Here is a 21760-nt window from a genome sequence, read left to right as displayed (position 1 = left end):
GCAGCCATAATTGCAATTCAGGGCAATATTTTACGCATTCAGTGCTAAATTCACGCACTCGAGCTGCCAGTGGAACACGCTGGAAATACGAGTCTACCGCTAGTGCGCTCTCAGTTCACACTCAGTGCAACCAGTGGAAAACGCTATGAATTCATTTTCCCTAGGATTTCGGTTTTTCTGTTGGCCAAAAACTGGGTAAATCGCACTCAGTGCGCACAAAGTGCAGTTTAAATTTTACCTTTGCTATTAAGCTGGGATTTCATTGGCAGAAATAAGCAGCAGTTTAGTATCTAATACTAGATGTTACTAATATCTGTCTAGTGATTTGACGCAGCAGCAGTTCTGCTCATAAAATTTCTTGCGTTTGCTGGTTTAATGATGAATTTCAAACATCAAAAACTTGCGCCGCAAGTGCTGGTAACTTTTAGTGAATTGCTGCTATTGCTGCTCCTTTTTCCTGCCCATGGAATCCCAGCCTTAAGTTAAAAACAAGGGAAATCGCAGTCGGTGCGCACCCAGTGTAACCAGCTAAAAACGGGATAAAATGGACATAGTTGCCGTTGTCCTCGCCTGGCAGCACTGCGATACACTATGTGGCCACAGTAGTTAACCAGCAGGAAAACAAAGTGGAGGTGACGAAAGTTTGGTAAGCATCTGTCGCACATATTTTCGCTTTTATATACGTTTATACGAGCGCATTTTTAATATGAGTTACCGAGAATGACGCGAAAATGTTTCGTCCGCGGATGCTCGAGTGGCTACGCATCTGAAAACAGAGAAAGCACTTCTAGAGGAAAAAGGAGAAGAACTTTGTTTAGTACACCACGGGTAAGCGAATGCTTGTTTCCTTCAGCAATATATGAATTATGGGCTATTCAAAAATTTTGGAAATGATATATTTGCGTTGCATAAACATTAGGAACTTATCACTTTCTGTAACGAAAAACATATTCTTCTACATCACAGTGCGAAGAGCTGCGGAACAAGTGGAATGCCGCCTTGGCTCGCGATGACCGAACGTTATCTGCAAATGACTCAGTTTGCGAACTTCACTTCCATGATAGCGACGTCGAAAAATGTTATCAAACTAAAATGCCTGACGGAACTATTCACAGGATAGAACGTGGTAGATACAAGTTAAAACTTGGCGCTATACCATCTGCTTTTGTAATCAAACGTTCAGAGGTACAGTCCCTAAATTTGGTTCAACGGATAAAGTTATAGTAGCGTACATACTCGTGATTTCTTTTCTAGTATATGCATATGTATTAATAAATATTTAGGATGCTGAGGACAGAGCTACAAGTGTGGAGAAGCAAATTTTAAAGGAGAACGATACGAACTTGTCACTAATAAAAATAACAAAAGTGGAAACAGAGCACACTTGTTTGACTAATTTCAATGAAAATTTTACTGAAGATGATTTGATGAATGAACAAGTTCAATCTGATGATGAGAACATATTTGAGGAATTTAGCAAAGACCATAAAAGCCTCGTAACAAAGACTATGGAAGAGTTACCTCAACAAACACTAGAGAATAGTATTGAAATATGTCAAGAAGATTCGAGTTTACCGTACAGCACGGAAAGACTGAAATTTGACTTGGATAAATTTCGCCTGCCCAAGGGGTGGGCATATATATTTGTTGGCGAAGGACTTCACTTATGCCACTTATCTCTAACCGGCCAACCAGATTTAAACCTCCTGATTGATGGGAACATGGAAATGAAGGTAAAAATGTGCTAATTTTTTCTTCAAATCTAAATCATGCAAGTTTACTCAATAATTTGCGTTTTTTCTTTCAGATTTCGACAGGTGATAACAAAGCGACTTTGCAATATCCAGAGGAGTTGAAGTCCTTTCAAGATTTTCTGTCCAACTTGAAAACGCTGGAGATACTGGCAAATTCGCCGTGTCAAGGAACTGGATTTGACAATTCGTATGACGAATATTTCCATGTTTGATGTAACTTGTAGTGTTATCATATTTCTGAAAATATTTCAAACTTAAGGAGAAATATACGAGTAGGTGGCTGAAAAAATGGGCGAATTTCGGTACTTCATGGTCCAACAACTGAATATTCAATTCAACTGGGATTTGTCTCAATTAAGAGTATACAGTTCGCGTTTCATCTCAATGTTTCTTTCATTAAAATCCATTAACAGAAAGCATTGTTATTGCAATGTAAACAATAATGTAATTTTGTTCGATGCCATGTTTTGCGTCACCCATGATATCTCTAAAACGATTTAACCTATTTGCTTAAAATTTATACCAATATTATACCACTCTCTTTACAACGATCCATATCTAATTTTTTTTTTCACTTTCTAACATAAACTTGATTTCTTGTCTAAAATTTACAATATTTTTTATTTTGTCATCAAAAAAATATGTCAACTAAAACAAAACCGAGATTGTAGCAAAGAAGATAAACTGCCCATTATTGTTAATAACAATTTTTGCTATTAATTATTGCTGATGAAATGAATTCCTGAATGAAATTCAATCTACGTACTTTTAATGAAAAAAGCTTGAATCGAATCAAATCATTGATAGTCGGAATATTAATTCCCAGAATTCATCCACTTTATCAACCGTCTGCTTGCATATGCTCTTTTAATGAATTTATTTTGTAGGAGGGCAGTGCTATGTACAGCATTTTGCACCAAAAAATTGTTGTCGAGGCGATATTGTTTTAAAAGGTGTTCCGCGTGTCGACTTCTGAGAAACCAAAAACTTAGTCAGGAAAGATCGAAGCGCTTGAATGATAATAAACAACAGAAGAGGGCTAACTTGTTGAGATCGCTCAAACGTAAAAACGCACGTCTGCAGGGAAAGGTATGTATTAAAAAATTCCGCGACTTATAACGTGTATAATATCAACACGTTACTCAAATTTGGGTAATATTTCAAGGTGCTCAAATTGAAGAAAATTGTTGACACGGCTATGAAAAGAATCGCGCTCCTCAATACCACGATTATAAAGAGAAAAATTGGTGGATTGAACGCCTCACAAGAAATTGCACGAACATGTTTCATTGAAAAAAAAAAATGCTAATGTAAGTTGTAAGTAACTCAGTGATTAGTTACGAACGAAATGCCTTTGTTACATATAAAAATACGTTTTAGTTCAAAATCGGGAGATAATATAGTCATCAAGATGTCAGATGTGACTACCTCGAATGTTTTAGATAAAATATAATTTACGAAAAAACAGTAATCTCTTGGAATGAAAAATTCTAGCAAATAAAAATAGAAAATTAGCAGTACCAGAAGGTGCGATTGTAAAACGGCAATCTGTTTATTTTTATATATCAACGACATAAAAAAAAATATATATACTTTTAGTATCAACATTCCAAGCTAAGTAGCCACAAAGTTTCAATACACGATAAAACCATTATTAATCATTCTCATCAGTTATTAGAACGCAACCGAACTTAGAGTTATTTTTCGACTACTAACTACACAAAAATAACATAGAATAAAGAAAAAAACGACTGTCAAAATCGGTGTAACAACATGGACGGACTGAACTCGTGCCTTTAGCGTTCTCACTCAACAACTCTTGAATAGTGAAAATGAAAAATTTAACATCATTTGACGCTGGACATAGTTACCGAGTTGACATTCCAAAATATTATGTGAAAGAAGCGTTTCACAGTGAAAATTTGAATTCTTTTTGCTAGCATACATGATATTGGTAAATGGATCTTATAAAGCTATAATCCAATGTCTTTGAAAAAGTGTCTTGAACGTTAGTTCATTCGTTCAAACATTATTTCGTCGAGTGTGAAAATACTTTTTGTTTACTTTCTGAGCAGATTGGTGAAAAGGTGAATGAGGTTCGGGAATTTATAGTTCGTCAACTAATATTGCGATTCGGTTGGGCAATTCAACTTCCTGCGATCACCATTTTTGTTAGAACATATGAATAAAAAAAAACGTGGCAAAGAGGATAAGCCATTCAAAAATTCTCCCTCCAAATTTGAAGTAAATGGGATTAAGCCGTTTTTGAGATATGGTCGGCAACACAAAACTTGCCATCGAGCAAAATGGTTGACCTTAATTGTCAATAACGATGCTTGCTATCAGTTGATTCTGGTGAAAAAATATGCAAATGCAGCTCAATTTACCCACTTTTGAATAAAACAAACCTCAACCGAATTAAACAATTGCTTGTCGAGATATAAATTATCAAAATTCACTCACATTTTCAGTTTTCTACTCGGATATTATACGTGTACTTAAGAATAGTAATAATGGCCATAACTAATCTGCAGAGATTTTTTGGTGTATCAAAACTTGAATTTTCTTATCCAATCTTTTCAGATCTTCTATTCTTTCCGGGGTATCAATTGCCGAGGGCGCGTCTCCGCCTCCGATTGTTGAACACTGATCTATTCTGTCTGCAGCCATAGATTCACCCAAGTTTGTTAGGCTTGCATCTCTCTCCACGTTAATTATACTCTCGGTAATATCTCGCGATGCCTTTACCTCAGGCAGCGACATGTCTTTTGTACTCTGAACTTTTCCAGGCGAGCAAGAAATTGATAACGTCGAGCTTAGCGTGTCGGAGAGACACGTTATCTTGTCCAATATTCCTGGTGATCAAAAAACAAACACGAAATGTTACATTGTGTCAAATTTTCTTTTCTTTTCTTTCATCAGAAAAGGTTTCGATGAAAAATTTCAAGTACTTTTAATGTCGCAAACTACACCTACGACAAAGTCAGAACTTGGGAATCAATTGAATAAAAAGTGCACAGGAACAAACACTCCTTGAATAATTCATTTTCAGAAAATAACAGAGTTTGAAAAACTATCAATAACTACTGTTAAACTGTGAAAACTATTCCAAAGTGAATTTATTTCATAATATTTCAATTTCACCCCAATTTATGGACACTGTGGTAGGTTTTTCTGTAGTTTTGCAAAGAAAGTTTTCAACTAGGATTATTAACGTAATTTTCGTTTGAATTTAAATGGAATAAAGTGATAAAGTTCAGCAAAATCAAGAAATAACGAATACAATGTAGGTAAACAATTGATGATCAAACAAAATTGAATAAGATTTTCAGTAACCAGTGAAGAAACTAAAACTGAGAAGACTTGAACCTCTTGTGTTGAGCAAAAGTTGACTGAATATATTCAAAGTATACAGAACTCGTTCAAAATCGTGTTGCACAAGTCAGAGACTGAAATTGAAGGAAATGGCCTCTAATATTGCTCTATGTGTATGTTCGTCGTACAAACTGAGAATAATAAGAGAGTTCTCACTGAATTTCGAGCAATGACTTTCGAAGTAGCGGAATGTTGATTAATTAGTCAGAGTGTGTAGAAAAATAATCAGGCTCGAATAACGTTCAAATTTCTATCTTACCAGTCAAGTCGAAACTCTCCGAATTCATATCAATGTCTTGTTTTATGTCAAAACTGTCCCTGCTAAACAGGTGCTGCCTGACAATGGATAAATTTCTAGTTCTCGATTGATTGTTAGCTTCAAAAGTTTCCTCTGAATTTACAGATATTTCCTTGACATCGGCTTTTGGTGTTTTGTACATGATCGATCTGTCAGTTCGCATCGTCCTGCCGCGTTTTATGTATGGAATCAAACGCGACTGATTAGTCGGTGTCCTTGGGGAACTGTTCGCCGGTTGTATGGACAGAGGCTGCTTGTTGCTATTGACTGATGGAAAAAACGTTGACGAAAATGTTATTGAGGAGGCCGGTTGACCCAAAATCGATACTCCTTACTTATTTTATTGCAACATAGTTGAATATTGACTAATTCTAAGAGTATTATATCCGTAAGCTATGAGGATCTCTGAAAATACGAGAATAGAAAACACTGGAATCATAAATAAATGCTTAGATATCCATGCTTTGTTTCAAATCGCCTCAAACTGGTTGAAATTCTAGTACATTTGCTCAATTTCACTCTACGGTGTATGGTTCTATTCGGAAGACTATTTTCTGTAAATCCACTGAAACTTTTATTTCTATCATGTTGGCCTAGGATTTTATAACAGAGTTGTTCAAGCTTTTGTTTATAATTCGTGTACTTTTCTATTTTTGTGTTTTCAAAGAGTTTTTCGTTACGAATAAAATAATTGACTGAATACTCAATGTACGATTATTTCGTGAACAATTTAATGAAAATGATCAACTTCTGGCCAACTAATTTTCTTAGAAAACAAAAATGAACGTTAAATAGTTATAAGATTAGGAATACCGAGAAAAACAAAAAAAAAATAAACACATCATTGAAAACTTTATTCTTACCGAACATTTTTATTCAAAACAATTCATGTTTGCAATCTGTGTTCAGCGTTGAACTGTTTTCCTTTTCTTTTTTTTTTCACCTTTTAATTTTCAATTACTAGACGGGCACAGTAGTTTAGGTATGACTATGAATAAATGTATTATAAATACCTGTATATGGTGTCCTGATGTACGTAAAGGTTCGTTCGTTTCTGGTGAACCCGTAAATATCCGCAGAAAATGTGAGCCCTGGATCTACATGATAAGAAAACTGATTGAAATATACATATGCAATTTGCAGTTGAAATTTTCCTACTTGAGTCTTGTCTGAAATTCAGTAAACAATAATAAGATGAAGAAATACTCATATTTTGTACACTCAACTCCATCAAAATCTATATGAAAAATACAAAAACAGTGATTTTTAATTGAATATTTCGTTACGTAAACATTACTGGCTCCAAACTCGTAATAATTTGACAAGCAGTCTACAACTCAGTTTTTTTTTCCCATTTATTTATGGTTAATTGGGAATATTGACGGTCATTTTGAAACGAAAATAGAATTAAGCATTTCTTTATAGTATTAGAATGCTTCATTTACCGTGCAATGTATCACCTTGACCCATGCTCGCCTTTCCATAACTTGTGTGCATCGAGGTGGAACTATTTATCAAAGCGACCAGCGCAGGCTGCAGGCGTTTAATAACATTAAGAATTAGCTCGCATCTTTTTATAACTCGCAATTGCTGCGCTTCTGTTGCGCTATCGAGGAGTATTTTTGACGCCATTCCAGCTTCGTAAATTGCTAAAATTTATTAACAATTAGTAAGAAGAAATGGTAAGCAGTTGATTTTTCAACTTTGTAAAGTATACGTGATTGAATATAATTCAGCCAGGTTGGCATTTAAGATACTTCGACAGTTTTCTACGAATTTTAAAGACATATACTGTGAAAAAGTTGATCAAATACGAAAAAAAATTGGTTCACAATTACTCAAAATCTTACACAAAGTTATTAAACCTTATGCTACACCCTCGGGTCAAATTGACCCCACGGCATGTCCACTGTTCTACAGCACCCTTGGTTAAGATATACTTTATGAATTTTTTGTTTCATATTCAAAATTTGATCTTGCTAAAAATAACTAATTTGCCTTGAAATTTAATAGTTGTAGAGTATTGCAGAATTCATTCAAGTTATTTGAATCGATATCTCCTCCATTAAATAAACGAATGCGGATTTTTCCAATAGCTTAATCGTCTCTAGTATGACAGAATCGTGGAAAATTATAGTCTGATAATTGTTCGAAAGACTAATGTTAAAGAAACTGTTATTTCTGTAGAGCAATTATATCATTACGTCCATCATCTAAAACAGTATCTTTTAAATTCACTTTGTCAAAATTGTAAAAAGAACAACAGAAGTACCTAATTAAACAATCCAAGATAGGTTAGATTTTTCATTCATTCTTTCCCTATCCATTGCATTCTACAATTTTGTTTGTCTTTAATTCAAATGGAATTATTCAACTTTTCACAATTTCTCGGACAACAATACTTTAGTTTTTCTGTTTTCAGCACATGATTGAGAACGAAAATTATTGTAAAGGTTAAGTAAAATAAAATCTTTTTAACTGTCGCAATTGATCGAAGAAAGTTTCAAGCTTTCAATGAACTCTATGTCTTTCGATAAGATATTTTTTACCAGCTTTCAGTTCTTGTATCATCATAATCGTTGGCCTTTCGATTTGATCCCTCCCAATGTCTTCGACTGTTGCATCTATTTGGCTGGATAGTGACAAAGCCCTTTGCACAACTCCTTGAACCTGGGCTTGGGTCACACCTTCTCTGTTATCAAGGTACTCGGACATCCTCATCACTCGCTGTTGTATGTCATCCAGAATTACCTACCAATTTCAATTAATGAAAGTCGTTACGTTATGGTTATAATAATTTATTTATCCATTTATTTATTAAGCCAGAACAGGATTAAAGATTATTCTTAAAAATTCGAGACCACATTCACATTCTGCAGAAATCACATTCTCAAATTTCTTGATTTTCCAAAGATTTCAAAGCTCAAGAAAAATCCCTAAGCAAGTCTGGATTTTTCAGCCGCTATAGATGCTCAACTTATTATTTAACTTAATTGAGTGGCCATTCAATTAGATTTTAGAAGTTCTCCGCCCGAAATTACGCGTTTTCCCGACTTCTTACTGTGACATTTAGCATTTCGGAGAATTTTCTTTGTATTCCGCAAAAAGTTAACATTGAACAGTTCATTCATGAAAAAGAGACAGACTTAAGTACTAGTAAACATAAAGTTTCACCTTGAGCATGAATATTCACATTCTTATTAATATCGTCATAAACAGTTTAGTTTAGTAATAGTTTAAACTATTACTAATAGCTGAAAAAACTAGAGATCGCATTAAACACTATAATACATAGTAGAATTTCTAGGAACAAATGTAAACATTTACTACAATTTCCAGACTTTTTCTGAACTATCATTCAAGCGGTACGTATTTACCTGACAATATGCGCCAGAGTCAACAATAACATCGACCAATTTATGCAATTTGTTCATTTCCAACTGCCACTGCCCAGTCAACAGTTTAACGGTGGCTCGCATTTCCTTGTTGTCAGGATGCAGATAAAAGGCTGTTGTTGCAGGAACAAGTTCGGGCTCCAGAGATTCAAGACTAGCTAAGCAGGTTCGGATTTTCGTTACTCCTGTAAAAAAAAGTTCTAGTCGAAACTGTTTTATCCAAATTTATTGCCTTTCATTGACGTTTCATCGCAATCGGCGGGATTTCATCTAGTATTCGAAATCTTGTGTGGTAATATAACAGAAGTTAATCAAATTTCATGAGGATTATCTCATTTTAAGCACGATTTAGCTTTAGGTGAAAGGATTACGATGTTTAACGGTTTAAGATTTTGTAAAATATCACGATACTTCATCGAGGTATCGAAAAGAAAAAAAAACAAAGTTTCACCAAATTTTTAGTGAAAAATGTTAATCACTGATGTTTTACTGATTACTTACTGTTCATGTCCTTGCAGCAAGCAATGGCAAACATTCCGATCTGCATAGCTTTGTCAGTTGTTTGGTCGAACTCCTCGATCGCGGTGCTCAGGTCGCTTCTGCTGCGTTCTTGCGCCGCCAGAGAATTTCCACAGGTTTTTATGAGCTTCCTAAGCGCGCCATAAGGATCGCTGAACACTTCCATGACCAGAGTCAGCACCGAAACGTTTACTTTTTGTTCAAGTCTGTACAGAGCATCATTCAAAGTATTCATGTACAGGTTGTTTATACTGGGATCAGGCTTCTCGGAGGTCAGTTGCGCCTTCAGGCTCTCGTATTCGGTGATTATCGACTGAGAAACTCCGGTAATTGCGTTGAAGTTGTAAGGATGACAGACTTGCGCTATGGCCATTGCATGGGCAAAGACGTCCTCGAGTGCGGACCATAAATACTCGCAATCTAGGATTTGATCCTCCCCGGTTTTTGTTGACATTTCAGCCAAAATGTCTAGTGCCAGATCCATTCTAAAGAAACATGACAAACCGCTTATTATGAATTGAACGATCGTGAAATTGCTGAAAACATTAGTCGAGTGAATAGAACATTTCTACAATTTGCCTGTTCTATCATAGATTGACTATCACTTGTCTTGTGATATTAAGAACTCTTTATAATTCTGAGATGTCAATAATTCTGCAAGATTTTAGAATCTGTAATATTTACACTGAAAATAAATAAATAAATAAGCTGGCTGATGGATTGAATTTCTACCTGTAAACAAAGTGGTTTTCTTTTTCAAAATTTTCCTCCTCGGCTGTTGGATTAGGAGCATCAAGAACGTTCACAAGCATTTTAAAGCACCAGCTCATTCTGTCACAGGCGTACTTCTTGCAGCTCTGTAATAATGAGTCATCGAGTTAATCAAGCCTGCAGGTTCTGTCAGCAAATATTCGTTCTTATTAAGATTAACATCGTGTTGAACTTTGAAAATGCAACGCATGTTTTCAAGCTCTACAATTTAATGTAAAATTATCCGCAGAGTCTAAATGTCATGTGGAGGGAGTAAAGGAATTATTTCTCACATAAATTGGACTGTTGAGTTGGTGCTGTTCTTGGATAAGCAGAAAGAGGATATTCAGAGCTGCGCAAAGTTGGCTTGAATAGAGAGCAACCTTTTGGGATAGTAAATTCGAGGCCAAGCTTTTCCTGAACTTCTGCAGGGGGTTGAAAACTTCCACAATTGAGGCTCCCAATTCCTGTGGAGTGAACAGTAAAAAAAATACTAAAACCGCTGTTATCTTATGCGACAGGAGTTTACAATTACTTTGAGACCTAAACTGACCTTAATGTTTTGAAAGTCTTCAATCTCTTGTTCAGCTCCCATGTCTTTAACATAGTCCCAAGAATCCTGGAGACTTTGTTTCAACGGCAGACATTCTAATTTCTCCAGAGCTTCCAAGGCACTTGTAAATTTATCGAGGATATCAGAAACTAGATCTTGGCTATCCACTTTGTGCAATTGCATCACCTGTAATTATATTTAGATAGCAAGGTTGAAACGCACAAAATAGAGAATTAGTAGTGGTAAAAACATGATACTGTTTCAATGTTGTCACAAATGTTTAGAACATTTATAACAAGCCGCCTGGCACACAAATGAATAAAAAATGGGATTGAAGTTTGTAACAAAATAACTATTTCGTAATTGCAGAATGATTTTGAAGGAGTTATTAAGTTTTCAAAATATGAGCACATTTTGCTCTATGCATGTTCTCAAACTTAGATGGTTCGACTTTCAAATAATCCTAGTTACGAAAAACCGATTTTTCTTTCTAAAAATGTATCATTATATTGACGTGACACACTTCAACCTCATGTGAAGAAAGATGTAAGACCCACAATGGATCAATGAATCAAAAGACAAGTAACAGTACTTGAGAATAGGTTTTGCAAAGTTAAAGTTGAATAGTTGAATTTTTCCTGGCGACAAAAAAAATTTGTAAAATATTGTAATTATTTATGGATCTGAATAAGCTTATATAAAATCATATCGAGTATATGTATACATATTATATAGTATACGAGAAAAGACTGAAAAATCAGGAGTCCAGGTAGAATGATTTCCAGATATACTGACCAAGTCGTTGTTTTTGTTAGTAGAACAGAATTGTCCGATCAATGCAACGATTTTGCTCTTCATTTCTTCAGAGTCATTGCAATCGTTGTTTGATAATAATTTCTCAAGCTCGTCCGCTAAAGTATGCAATTCCTCAGAGAGTGATGATGAATCCATTACAGTGTCAGGGATTTCAGGATTTTTTGTTGACAATAATCCTCTTAATTGTTGAACCTGGTGAGTTACATCTTGGATTAATTTTTGAAACATCTTGGACTATCTGACATTTTTCAACAAAATTTTAGCGAACCTACCATTGAAACTTATCGTCGATGATCACATCTTTACTGCAATTTAAAATTTTATACCCCATTTTTCACCTTGGCTTGAGCAAAAGACTGTCCACCTTTTGTTAAGCTTATTCAGTTATTTCTATATTCGTCATATGATAAATAATTCAGTGATGGAATCACGAAGGTGTCCAGTTTTCAATTAGTGGGATTTAAAAGTGTGATGCCCAAGTTGTTTGGTTCACATGTTATGATGATGATGCAGACGATGATCTATAAGGCATTTTTTAGCGCGTCATTGGTGTGGGTACTAAAATGAACCAAGGTAAGTTTATGTGACACAGAATATTGTTCTGGTTCACTTTGGTTGCTACACTAATGGCTCGCCAAAAATGCCGGTATTACGAGAATAAAGTTTTAGGGTACCTGAGCCTCGATGGGTTCTAATATCCTACACATTTCAATAGTTTTCAGGAGCATCTTTCCGACTAAAATTCTACGTCCAAATTAGTCTGGAAAATTCGTGACATAAGTTTACGAATTGTGACGATTTCTCTTTTTCGAAATATGAATGAACCAACTGTTTGTAAACAAGACGAACATAGTAGATATCCAATATCCAATCACAATACATCACATATCAAAATATGCATACAGAGTGCGTTCCAAAACTAGCTTACAGCGTCGCAGCGCTAAGAACTCTATAGGACAGATGCAAAGGTTAAGGGTGCTATTTCATGAGCAGTAAAAAGCAGCAGTGGTTTAGTAACTTACCAGTTTTCACTAGCATCAGTCTGGTAATTTTACGCAGCAGCAGCGCTGCTCATGAAATAGGTCGTGGCTTCTTGTGATGTTGTGGCTTGTCGCTCGAGAAACTAAACTGCGAGCAGCAGAAACTTGCGTCGCAAGTGATAGGGGAAAACTGCTGCTGCTGCTGCTTTTTACTGCTCATGAAACAGCACCCTATGGCAGAAAAGGCAACAACGAGGCAACACTTGTTGCTCTATGCTTTGTTTCAAAATGCCGTCCGAGTGAGTAGGTTGGGTGCATTATCTCTTTTGCACTGTTGAATTGATGACTAGCTCTGCCTCTATGGAATAGAGATTGCATAAGGCACGGACTTTATATGAGGAGCCAGACTCTATGTAAAGAAACCGCTGTCTGAAATAAGATGCCACATATGTTCTGTATGCACCAAAGACAGTGAGTCTTTGATACATTTTTCCCATTTGATTCCTCTTCCTTATACAGTCCATGCTCTATGGCCTCCGTCCTTGGGTGGTCAGGTTATAGACTTATAAAGATAGACTGAGCGCTCTTATGAGCCGCTTGAAGCAAACATTTAAAGGATAGAAATATCCCGGGAGACTCCAATCTCTCTCTGACGATATTTGTGGCGGGGATTGAGGTGGTAGAGGAGAATGAATCGAACGAGGCAAAATTATGCGCCTATATCTGTAGCTGTAACACTTCACTGCACCGTTGTCTCCCACCATGACGCCGATTGAAATGAGAGAGCAGTACTCCCGGTATATCTCTGCCCATTATATGTAATTGTCAGTGCCTCTTATAGGAGCGCTCAGCCTATCTTTATAAGTCTACGGGCCAGGTACACGGTCTTACATACAGGCCTGGAAACACTGGTGGTCGGGGTATGTCCTCTTATTGGTGACATAGTCCTCAAGTCGACTTGTGTCGGTAAATGGAAAGCACCCATTGAGGCACCGGTCGTTTCGCCTAGTGACCACGAGTGTCGCTGCGATAGAGGGATTCTGGCTGCGCGAGAGAGATGGAAACAGTTTGTTGACGTCCGTGATCTTGAAACCTGTTTCCATCACTCTCACACAGCCTGAATCCCTCGATAGTAGCGACACTCGTGGTCACTGGGCGAAACGGCTGGTGCTGATTAGGAGGACACCCCCACCATTGAAATTTTGAGCGAGTTTCCACACCTGTACGTAAGACCGTGGTCAGGTGCACCTGGGCGGCTGTTTAGAACGCACTCTCAGTGAGTTGAGTGAGTTCAGTGAGTGTGTGTTGATTGAAAATATGAGGTTCAAATCAGCCGTCGCTCGATTGTGCCAGTGCCAGTGCTTATTAAGTATTTAGAACCTTTTTTTTACGTCATGTTTATTTCTCGGTGTTAAAATCAGGCATGGCGCACTCTATTTTCGACGCTTTGACAGGTAAGACACTGTCAATAATTACTTCTGCGCCATGTATTTCCGATTACACTAAACCAAACTTGCATTAGTGCATAGACATTTTTCATTTCACTGTGATATCCCATATTTTCCTCATTTCAGGAGTCTCTTTGGATCCTTCGGTGCAGTCGCTCCTTGAATCTCAAGCACTAATTACAGAAGTTGAAAACGCTGGTAAGTATCTTCGCTGATTTCATTTAGTTGCCCTCAATTGTACGCAGCAAAAGAATAAGTGCTTCTCTAAATTCGCTCTAGCCGTTTGTTTCCTTCCAAAAGTTCTTCTAACTTGATAATAGTCAAATTTACAATTTACATTTATATACAATTAATATGCCTATTCTGCTTGTTCAAGTAATTCGTTGTCACTCCATCAACATTGAACATGAAACCTAATTGTCAGCTTTGCGTGACCATAACAATCAAATTTCTTCGTATACTTTCTTAGATTGTTGAATTTCTTACCATATATATATATATTATAAAATATGCAAGAAACAATTTTTCTACTCAGTCGTTACTTGATGAATTTTTCTTACAATCATGTTGGAACAAGAAATTGCATATTCAGTTATCATTGATACAGTAGTACAAATAATGACTTGACAACTATGATTAGTACTCATTCAGCTGTTATGCAACAATAAACGTTTTTTATAAAACATTCGTAAATAAACCTATTCAATATTAACAATAATGTGTGAGGCTGCTAATACCGAACAATGAAACCATTTTTCACACAATAATAAACACGTGGTAAAATCTCAAGAACCATCTTATAGTTACTTCTTCATACAAAATCAACAGATCATACTTACAATTTTTATGGTTCAAGAATTCCAAAATGATGTTCTCATAGTTCGTTGGAATAATCGGAAGCTAATATTTTATTTGGTCGTTTATTTTCAACAGCTGGAATAGATCAGGATGAGGAAGATATTTTTCAGTGCGGAAAGTGTAAAACCCAGTTTACATCCCTGCACATGTTCATACTGCACAAAAAACAGCACATCAAATTGGAAGAGCAGACTGTAGATATTAATCAATACCTGACCAGCCATAACGATCGTATAAATCAACCTAAAGCTGTAATACAAGAAACTGTACAGTTTGCTTCACAAGAAACGTTCATACAGGCAGATACGATGGGTGAACATATTATACTTGAGGAAAGCGACATGCTGTTTAGGTGAGATTAAGGACAATGCTGAATCAATTTTTGACTTTCAGTCTGTTTAAAAAAAAGGAAGAGTTATTGTATTAAACTCAAAATATAAATGTTCGGTAGAGGGTGTCAGTTCATGAAATCGAAGTTCATAACATTAATGTAACAATACATGTTTTCTAAATACATAATTTTGCAACTGTGGTCTTGTCTGAACTTCAGTAAATAATAACAAAGACAGTAATACTTTCGACTTATTAAAAATCGTTACAATAAATTGCAAAATAGTTATTGTTGCTTCAATATTTCATTACATTGATGTTATTTCAGAATGGATAGATTGATTTAGATATAGCTTGGTCTACTGATTTCACTTCAATCAACTTATAAGTAATGAATTCTTTAGCAAAATCAATAGAGTCATTCCTAAGTTATTTGCGAAAATGCAAATCCTTTTCTGCGTGATTTTTACTTCTAGTCTATTTTTCTGACTTGACTTTTGGCAGAATAACTTGTGTCATGATATTGGTCGAGACCAATCAAATATTAATATCAAATCAATTTATGCACCATGTGTTGGGTATTGGTTCACTAATTTCAACTCTTATTTCATAGTCATGAAAAAACAGTCAACATATGAATCACGTCTTTATTTTATATTCCGTATGTTCCAAACTACTAATATTTAATTTGATTACACAGTATGGAGCAGGAAGGTGCGAGCTACTTGACACCTGATTCGAGCTTCAGTCACGTGCCGATAATTCTGACGTCAGAGAACCTCGATAGTTTTGAAAATCCTGTAATGAATCCTGAAAATGACACTACGCAGGAACTGAAAGAAATTCAATTACCTTCTGAGCAGTGTTTGATGCCTGAGGAATCTTCTATGGAGACTGAAACTCCTGTATCGTATCAACAGAATAATAACGAAGAAGAGGAAGGTGGAGGTGGCCAAAATTTAAAGGTGAATTATTTCTTAATGTAACAATGCTTTTTTGGGAAAACGCGTTACTTTGAGATGTATCCGAATAATTGGAGTTTGTTAAACCATTCGTTCAGAAATCCCAAAGTGCAATCTTTTTATTTGTTTAATTTTTTTTCCAAGTTGACTCTTATTTGAGTTTTTCTTAGATTTTAAATTTTGCAAAAAAATATATTCACCTGTCCATATTTTACTTCAAATTTACTTCTCAATTTGAACAAACCACAAAAAAATTTTGATAGTCACGGAGAATTTCAGAGTCAAACCGAATAATTTGAATAGTTGGAATTGTTTGTCTTATATACTCAAATATTTGATTCAAATTTGCAAAAATAGTGAGTTTTCTCACACCGTTTGGTTACGTTAAAATTACTTGTCTCAATCTTGTATCTTTCCGACATCCAGCAGCCAATTTGACTTTGTTTATTAATGTTTCGTATGACACTTTCAGTACAAATGCAGCTACTGTACAAAACAGTTTTCTAAAAAATTCTACTGGCAGCAACATGTGCGATCCCATACCGGTGAAAAACCATATCAGTGCGTTGTTTGCGGACGAGCATTTGCCCAGAAATCAAACGTCAAGAAACACATGTCGTCGCACAAAGTTTGGCCTGGCACTGCTATACATTCTCTACCGCCAGATGTAAGACATTCATCAACCCATTCACCAGGAATTTATTTATTTATCCCCATCTTTTCTCTCAGAACTATGATCTCAAAATTTTTTACGTATTGGTAAAGTAAGAATCAAAACCTCAAATTTACGAACCTTTTTTCGTTCCTTGAAAAAAATGAATTTAAGAATCACACAAGCTCTTGTACGACTTCTTACTCTCTAATTTATATATTCCAAAGAAACTTGAAGATAAAATGTGATAATATCTCTATATCACTACAAATTAACGTTGAATCATTTTATTCATCAATTCCGGTATACCTTGGGTGTTTTTTTTTATTGATCCCCCTTTGTATTTAATCTTTTCAGACACCTCCCGAGGGAGACATGGATCGCACTTACCATTGTCAGTTCTGCAAAGAAATATTTGATTCTTACAAAGCGTTGAAAAGGCACCTAATTGTCTCCCATCTAACGCTAAAAGTATACAAATGTGTGCAGAGCAGCTGCAGCATGATGTTTGCCGAACTCGAAGATTTTCTCGAGCATACACGTAGCCATAAACGTTCAGAATATCGTTGCCACGTTTGCGGTGAAGTCTTCAACACGCTGTCAGATCTGGGTCTCCACCAGTATACGCATTCTTTTCAGAAGCAAAAGACTTCAGAAAAGTGAGTGGCTGCTATCTCAACAACTGAATCATTATTATTATCGGAACACAATTAAATTGAAATACATTTTTTTCGCTGAACAACAACTGGGTGAATTTTGGGATTTTATATCTGGATATTCTGTTATTCAATTCGATTTGGGTTTGTGTTTACAAAAGAATGTAGATCAACCTACATTTACTAATTTTTCTTATACTGTAACCAATTCAAGAGAAGCATTGCTATTGACAATAACTTCAACCATTTTTGTCTGTGATAATGTTTTGTGGTTTCCACAATATCTCAAAAACGGCTCAACTTATTTGTTTCAAGTTTGAAGACACTATTCTTGGATAGTTCATCTCCCTTGCCATGGTCAGATATTTTTTTGCCTCTTTTTTAAAAACAAAATGGTGACCGCTTAAAGTTGGTGTTTGATTTTTCGTTCTAAGTTCATGACGCTTTTGTGTAATTAACAAAAGAATATGATAATTTAAAAATAAATATGGCATTATGACAAGAAGGATAAAGTGTCCAAAAATACTGTCTCCAAATTTCAAATAAATCAGTTGAGTAGTGTTCGAGATGTCGTGGGTATTGCAAAACATTGTTACTGAGTAAAACAGTTGACATTACTGTCAATAACAATGCGTTCCGTTAATTCAATCTAATGAAAAAAATATGTCAACGAAACTCGATCTGTATAGTTCATAATTAAACGAAACCCAATCAAATTGAATAGTTTGTTGTCGAGACAAGAATTTCTACAATTCGCCTATTTTTTCAGCCAACTAGGAATCAATTACTGTATCTCATCGTCGGTTTTCGATGAAAAACATAATTGAAAAACTGTAAGTATCGTCTGGAAATAGGTCACTATGATAATCTGTGCATGTCTGATTAATTTCGCAAAGGTACTATTGCTGCTCTGTGTGCAAATCATCGTTTGCGAATCTGGAGGCTCTTCAACATCACACCGAAACAACGACACACAACTACTCATGCCCTCACTGCAGTAAAAGCTTTCCTGTCGAACGTTATCTACGTCGGCATTTAAAAACGCATGCAACGTCGGCCCAATTCACCTGTGAAGATTGCGGAAAGGCTTTTAAAACTGAACAATACTTGGCCAATCACCGACTAATTCACAGCGAAGCGACTCCGTTCCCTTGTCCGGTAAGTATTTGCAACATGCAAAATTTAAGAATACTTTCAGGGTCATTATCGAGCCACTTCTCTTTGTTTTAGTAAAAGCATTCTGATATCGACCCTGCAATACCACTTGATTGTTCACTTTCTCTTTTACGTTATTATCAATTATTACTGAAAACGATTATCAGTGGTGAGAATAATTTTTTGCAGCACTGTTCAGCAAAGTTTAAGAGGAAAGATAGACTTGGGCGCCACATGCTGATTCATGATTTAACAAAGAGGCTCAAGTGTCCATTCAGAGGATATTTGGGATGCATGAGCGAATTCTCTCGCCCCGACAAACTGAAAAGACACCTGCTTACCCACAGTAATATTAAACGGTTCAACTGTAGCCATTGTAGCCGAAATTTTCATCGAGCTCAAGCACTGAAGCATCACGAAATCAACAAACACAATCTAAAGTGTGACACTTGCTCGCATGTACGTATTTTCAAATGAATCGTGGTTCTTGGTTTTCTTGAAATGTTTACATTGATACGTTTCAAATGATAATTAGAAAGTGTCATCGAACAACTCAGTCGCAGTTGGTAACTGTGATGTAACAAAACAATTGAATTTGAAAGGCAAGATTCCCGAAAGAAATTCTATTATTCATTGAGAAAAATGATTGTTCCAGCCAAGGAAATACTTTTTTTTTTTCTGAATCGGCGAACAAAATTGTAGTAATTTATGTCTGATTATTATTGTTGATATTTGTATGAATTACAAAGATTTTTTGCGTATTTTATGCACACTGCATAGAAAAATTGTATTCGCAATTTGTGCGTAGAATTGTACACTATTTCCATTTTACTACATCACTCAGATAGGAATAGAAATATATTATTGAATCTTATCTTTTTAATTATTGCAACGAAAATGAGAATAATCTCATCTTTTAGAGAAACAGTTACAATGAGAAACTATCTCTCATATTATCTAAATTAATTTCTACCTGAGTAATTTCTCTAGATAATAATACTAATTATCATCTGAAAAGCTCAATTTATGCTCCAGAAAAAGCAATCTTTTCATCTGTGATCTTTTCATAAACTTTAGATATAGTGTTCAGAAAGTATGTCTGATAGATTGATGAAATATTTATCTCTTATTATTGTTTTACACGATGTAAGGACGTTAGGTAGTGTAAGAATGGAATTGATTGCAGGCTTTCAAGTCCAAGGAACAGTTGGTTCTTCACAATTGCGAAATTACCACAACAGATGTTAAGCGACACCGGAAGGCATCTGGGAGTTTCAAACCACGAAAACCAACACCACGTAGGCAAATTTTATCAAAACCGACAATCAGCAGTGGAGATAAAGAAAAACCTGGCAAATCCCAAGCTGAGGAATCACAAGCCAAGGTTTTTACTTGGTTCTACACATCTTAATCAATCTATTGAAGTGCTGGGGAAAAAGTTTCTCCCAAGTAGTAACTATGTATAAAACGATATTCAAATAAAAAAAATCATTATTTTATTAAATTTTATGTTTTAGGATTTTTTACATGAGGCAACAAAATTGGACGCCATCAATCGCAAAGCGATAGCGATGAAAAAGGCAGAGATTACGGAGATATCTAACACGTCGAACCCTGCGTTCGAAATGATCTTGTTACCCTTTCCAACTGAGAAAGAAACCGAATACGAACTGCAAGTGCATTCAAATAAGGATAGTAAGAGTTTACAAGACATTTCAGCTTGTTGAAGTAAACACTGCTCAGCTGTACAATCAATCTAAAGAAGAAGAACAAACTTTAACATAAGTTGATTGACTCAAAATCTGACTTTAATTGTATATATGTATATTATGTATGTTATGTATATGCATTTGAACTTTCTCGTGTTAGATACTAATATTTTTTACTTCGAGACGTTGGAGATTTTGCTGAAATACCTGGCATATTTCTGCATTTGTAACTCGAAACTAACATTTTCAAAATTATCGCTAGCTCAAGTTTCGAAAAGATTGTCAAAATCTTGGGGCTCAAACATCATCGACGTCTAATGAGTGCTGATTGGTTTGTGAGCAGGTTATTTGAAATTCAATGTACTGCTTTAACGGTTGATAGATCTGGAATTTCGGTAGTAAATATCGATTCATTCCGATCCTGGAAATTGAGATCGGCAAATTGTAAGAAAAATTTGTTCGTCTCAGAAACATTTTAATAAGGCCCGAAGTAAAAAGGTGTAATTAATCCTCGAGGAAATGTTCATATATCTTTTTTACATATCTGTGATAATTACATTATTATTATTATTATTATATACATAAACAGTCCATGCACAGGTTCTGGCGCCTAAAACGCTATGAGTCAGTCAAAATGTCAGTTTCAAAAATATTATGCGTTGTTGAGAAGAACTCGTTTTAACTGCATAAAGGCATATTAGAATTTTTAGGCTCAGCTTAACGTTATAGATATTAATTTGTAGATTTTTTGGCTCTTGTCACAAATTAACAAATATTTTATTCTAAATCGTCTGTCTTTAAAAACTCTAAGAAGTCCAGAAAAAAAGAAATGATGCGAACATCTTTACATCGAAATTCAAAGTAGTGATTAAAAAAAAAAAAAAAAATGCAACTTATAGGTAAAAACTTTGTGCTGTTATGATTATTTTGTATGATATTATATTAACTTTTATCATGTTAGTGTTTGAAATTTTTCTCGGAATATTAAATGGCATATCACGCGATACCGAAAAAAATGTAATCAAGATAGGTAATTTTAACATTTTTAAGCTGAAACTTTATGATGATTTTAACATCATCTCGATGTGTCTTAGCTAAAAATTATGCCACCCACGGCTCTTTTACCAGGTATTAATTTATTTATTGGTAAAATAGGACCTTTTTTCTTGTCATAAAAGACCAAAAAAGTTGTTTACGAGACTTTGATTTCTAACTTTTTGTACGCCAGACCCTGTCTAGATACGTATGTACCTAGGTATAAATGTAAGTCTGCAGTTGAATATGAATATTAATTGGGATTGTTTTACTCAATGAAACTTGGAAAAGTCGGTTTCATTATTATTCAATGTCACTTGCATCGATTTGATATTTTTCTATGTACATAATAATGACAACAAAAACGTCAATGGCAATCCCAGTAATGTATTTGTGTGTTGTGTATGTTTTATGAATGTATCAATTATTTACATTTTATCTTTTAATAAAAAATTTCGCAATCGTGTTTATTGAGGGAATAAACGTTCAACTCGATATAACTCTTTATTTGGAGA

The 21760-nt window shown here is 35.2% G+C and overlaps 3 protein-coding genes across 11 annotated transcripts; 2 read left to right on the top strand and 1 right to left on the bottom strand.

Annotated features, from left to right (window-relative positions):
- The first annotated feature begins 343 nt into the window (after positions 1-343).
- LOC124219733 (uncharacterized) lies at positions 344-5605 on the top strand. 4 transcript variants are annotated; one of them, XM_046627768.2, is made up of 7 exons: positions 346-828; positions 967-1185; positions 1284-1733; positions 1808-1941; positions 2642-2843; positions 2920-3064; positions 5533-5605. In XM_046627768.2, exons 1-6 carry the CDS (start codon positions 721-723, stop codon positions 3061-3063), a joined length of 1257 nt encoding a protein of 418 aa, XP_046483724.1. In that variant the 5' UTR covers positions 346-720; the 3' UTR covers position 3064; positions 5533-5605. The 4 variants fall into 4 exon arrangements, with proteins under 4 accessions (XP_046483726.1, XP_046483724.1, XP_046483721.1 ...); XM_046627765.2 differs by lacking the exon at positions 5533-5605 and adding an exon at positions 4338-4479; XM_069136218.1 differs by lacking the exon at positions 5533-5605 and having other exon boundaries at positions 2920-3372.
- On the bottom strand, positions 3700-12493 carry Spt (Spitting Image). 6 transcript variants are annotated; one of them, XM_069136217.1, is made up of 13 exons: positions 12483-12493; positions 11733-11765; positions 11440-11652; positions 10645-10830; positions 10385-10558; positions 10074-10198; positions 9324-9826; positions 8805-9007; positions 7977-8178; positions 6873-7076; positions 6441-6524; positions 5389-5694; positions 3700-4609 (listed from the first exon to the last, which is right to left on the bottom strand). In XM_069136217.1, the coding sequence occupies exons 2-13, from the start codon at positions 11733-11735 to the stop codon at positions 4278-4280; spliced, it is 2535 nt and encodes an 844-aa protein (XP_068992318.1). In that variant the 5' UTR covers positions 11736-11765; positions 12483-12493; the 3' UTR covers positions 3700-4277. The 6 variants fall into 6 exon arrangements, with proteins under 6 accessions (XP_068992318.1, XP_046483708.1, XP_046483709.1 ...); XM_046627752.2 differs by lacking the exon at positions 12483-12493 and adding an exon at positions 12135-12350 and having other exon boundaries at positions 11733-12018; XM_046627753.2 differs by lacking the exon at positions 12483-12493 and adding an exon at positions 12135-12350 and having other exon boundaries at positions 11733-11981.
- A 1194-nt stretch (positions 12494-13687) lies between these two features.
- Positions 13688-21103, top strand: LOC124219728 (zinc finger protein 341). Its single transcript, XM_046627756.2, has 10 exons — positions 13688-13894; positions 14015-14086; positions 14822-15098; positions 15777-16041; positions 16511-16705; positions 17048-17349; positions 18243-18504; positions 18691-18960; positions 19688-19885; positions 20019-21103. Exons 1-10 carry the CDS (start codon positions 13864-13866, stop codon positions 20226-20228), a joined length of 2082 nt encoding a protein of 693 aa, XP_046483712.1. The 5' UTR covers positions 13688-13863; the 3' UTR covers positions 20229-21103.
- Positions 21104-21760: the final 657 nt, after the last annotated feature.

This window comes from Neodiprion pinetum, chromosome 5, assembly GCF_021155775.2.
Source record: "Neodiprion pinetum isolate iyNeoPine1 chromosome 5, iyNeoPine1.2, whole genome shotgun sequence".
NCBI classification, from domain to species: Eukaryota; Metazoa; Arthropoda; class Insecta; order Hymenoptera; family Diprionidae; genus Neodiprion; species Neodiprion pinetum.
This window is presented reverse-complemented; position numbering and strand designations above follow the sequence as displayed.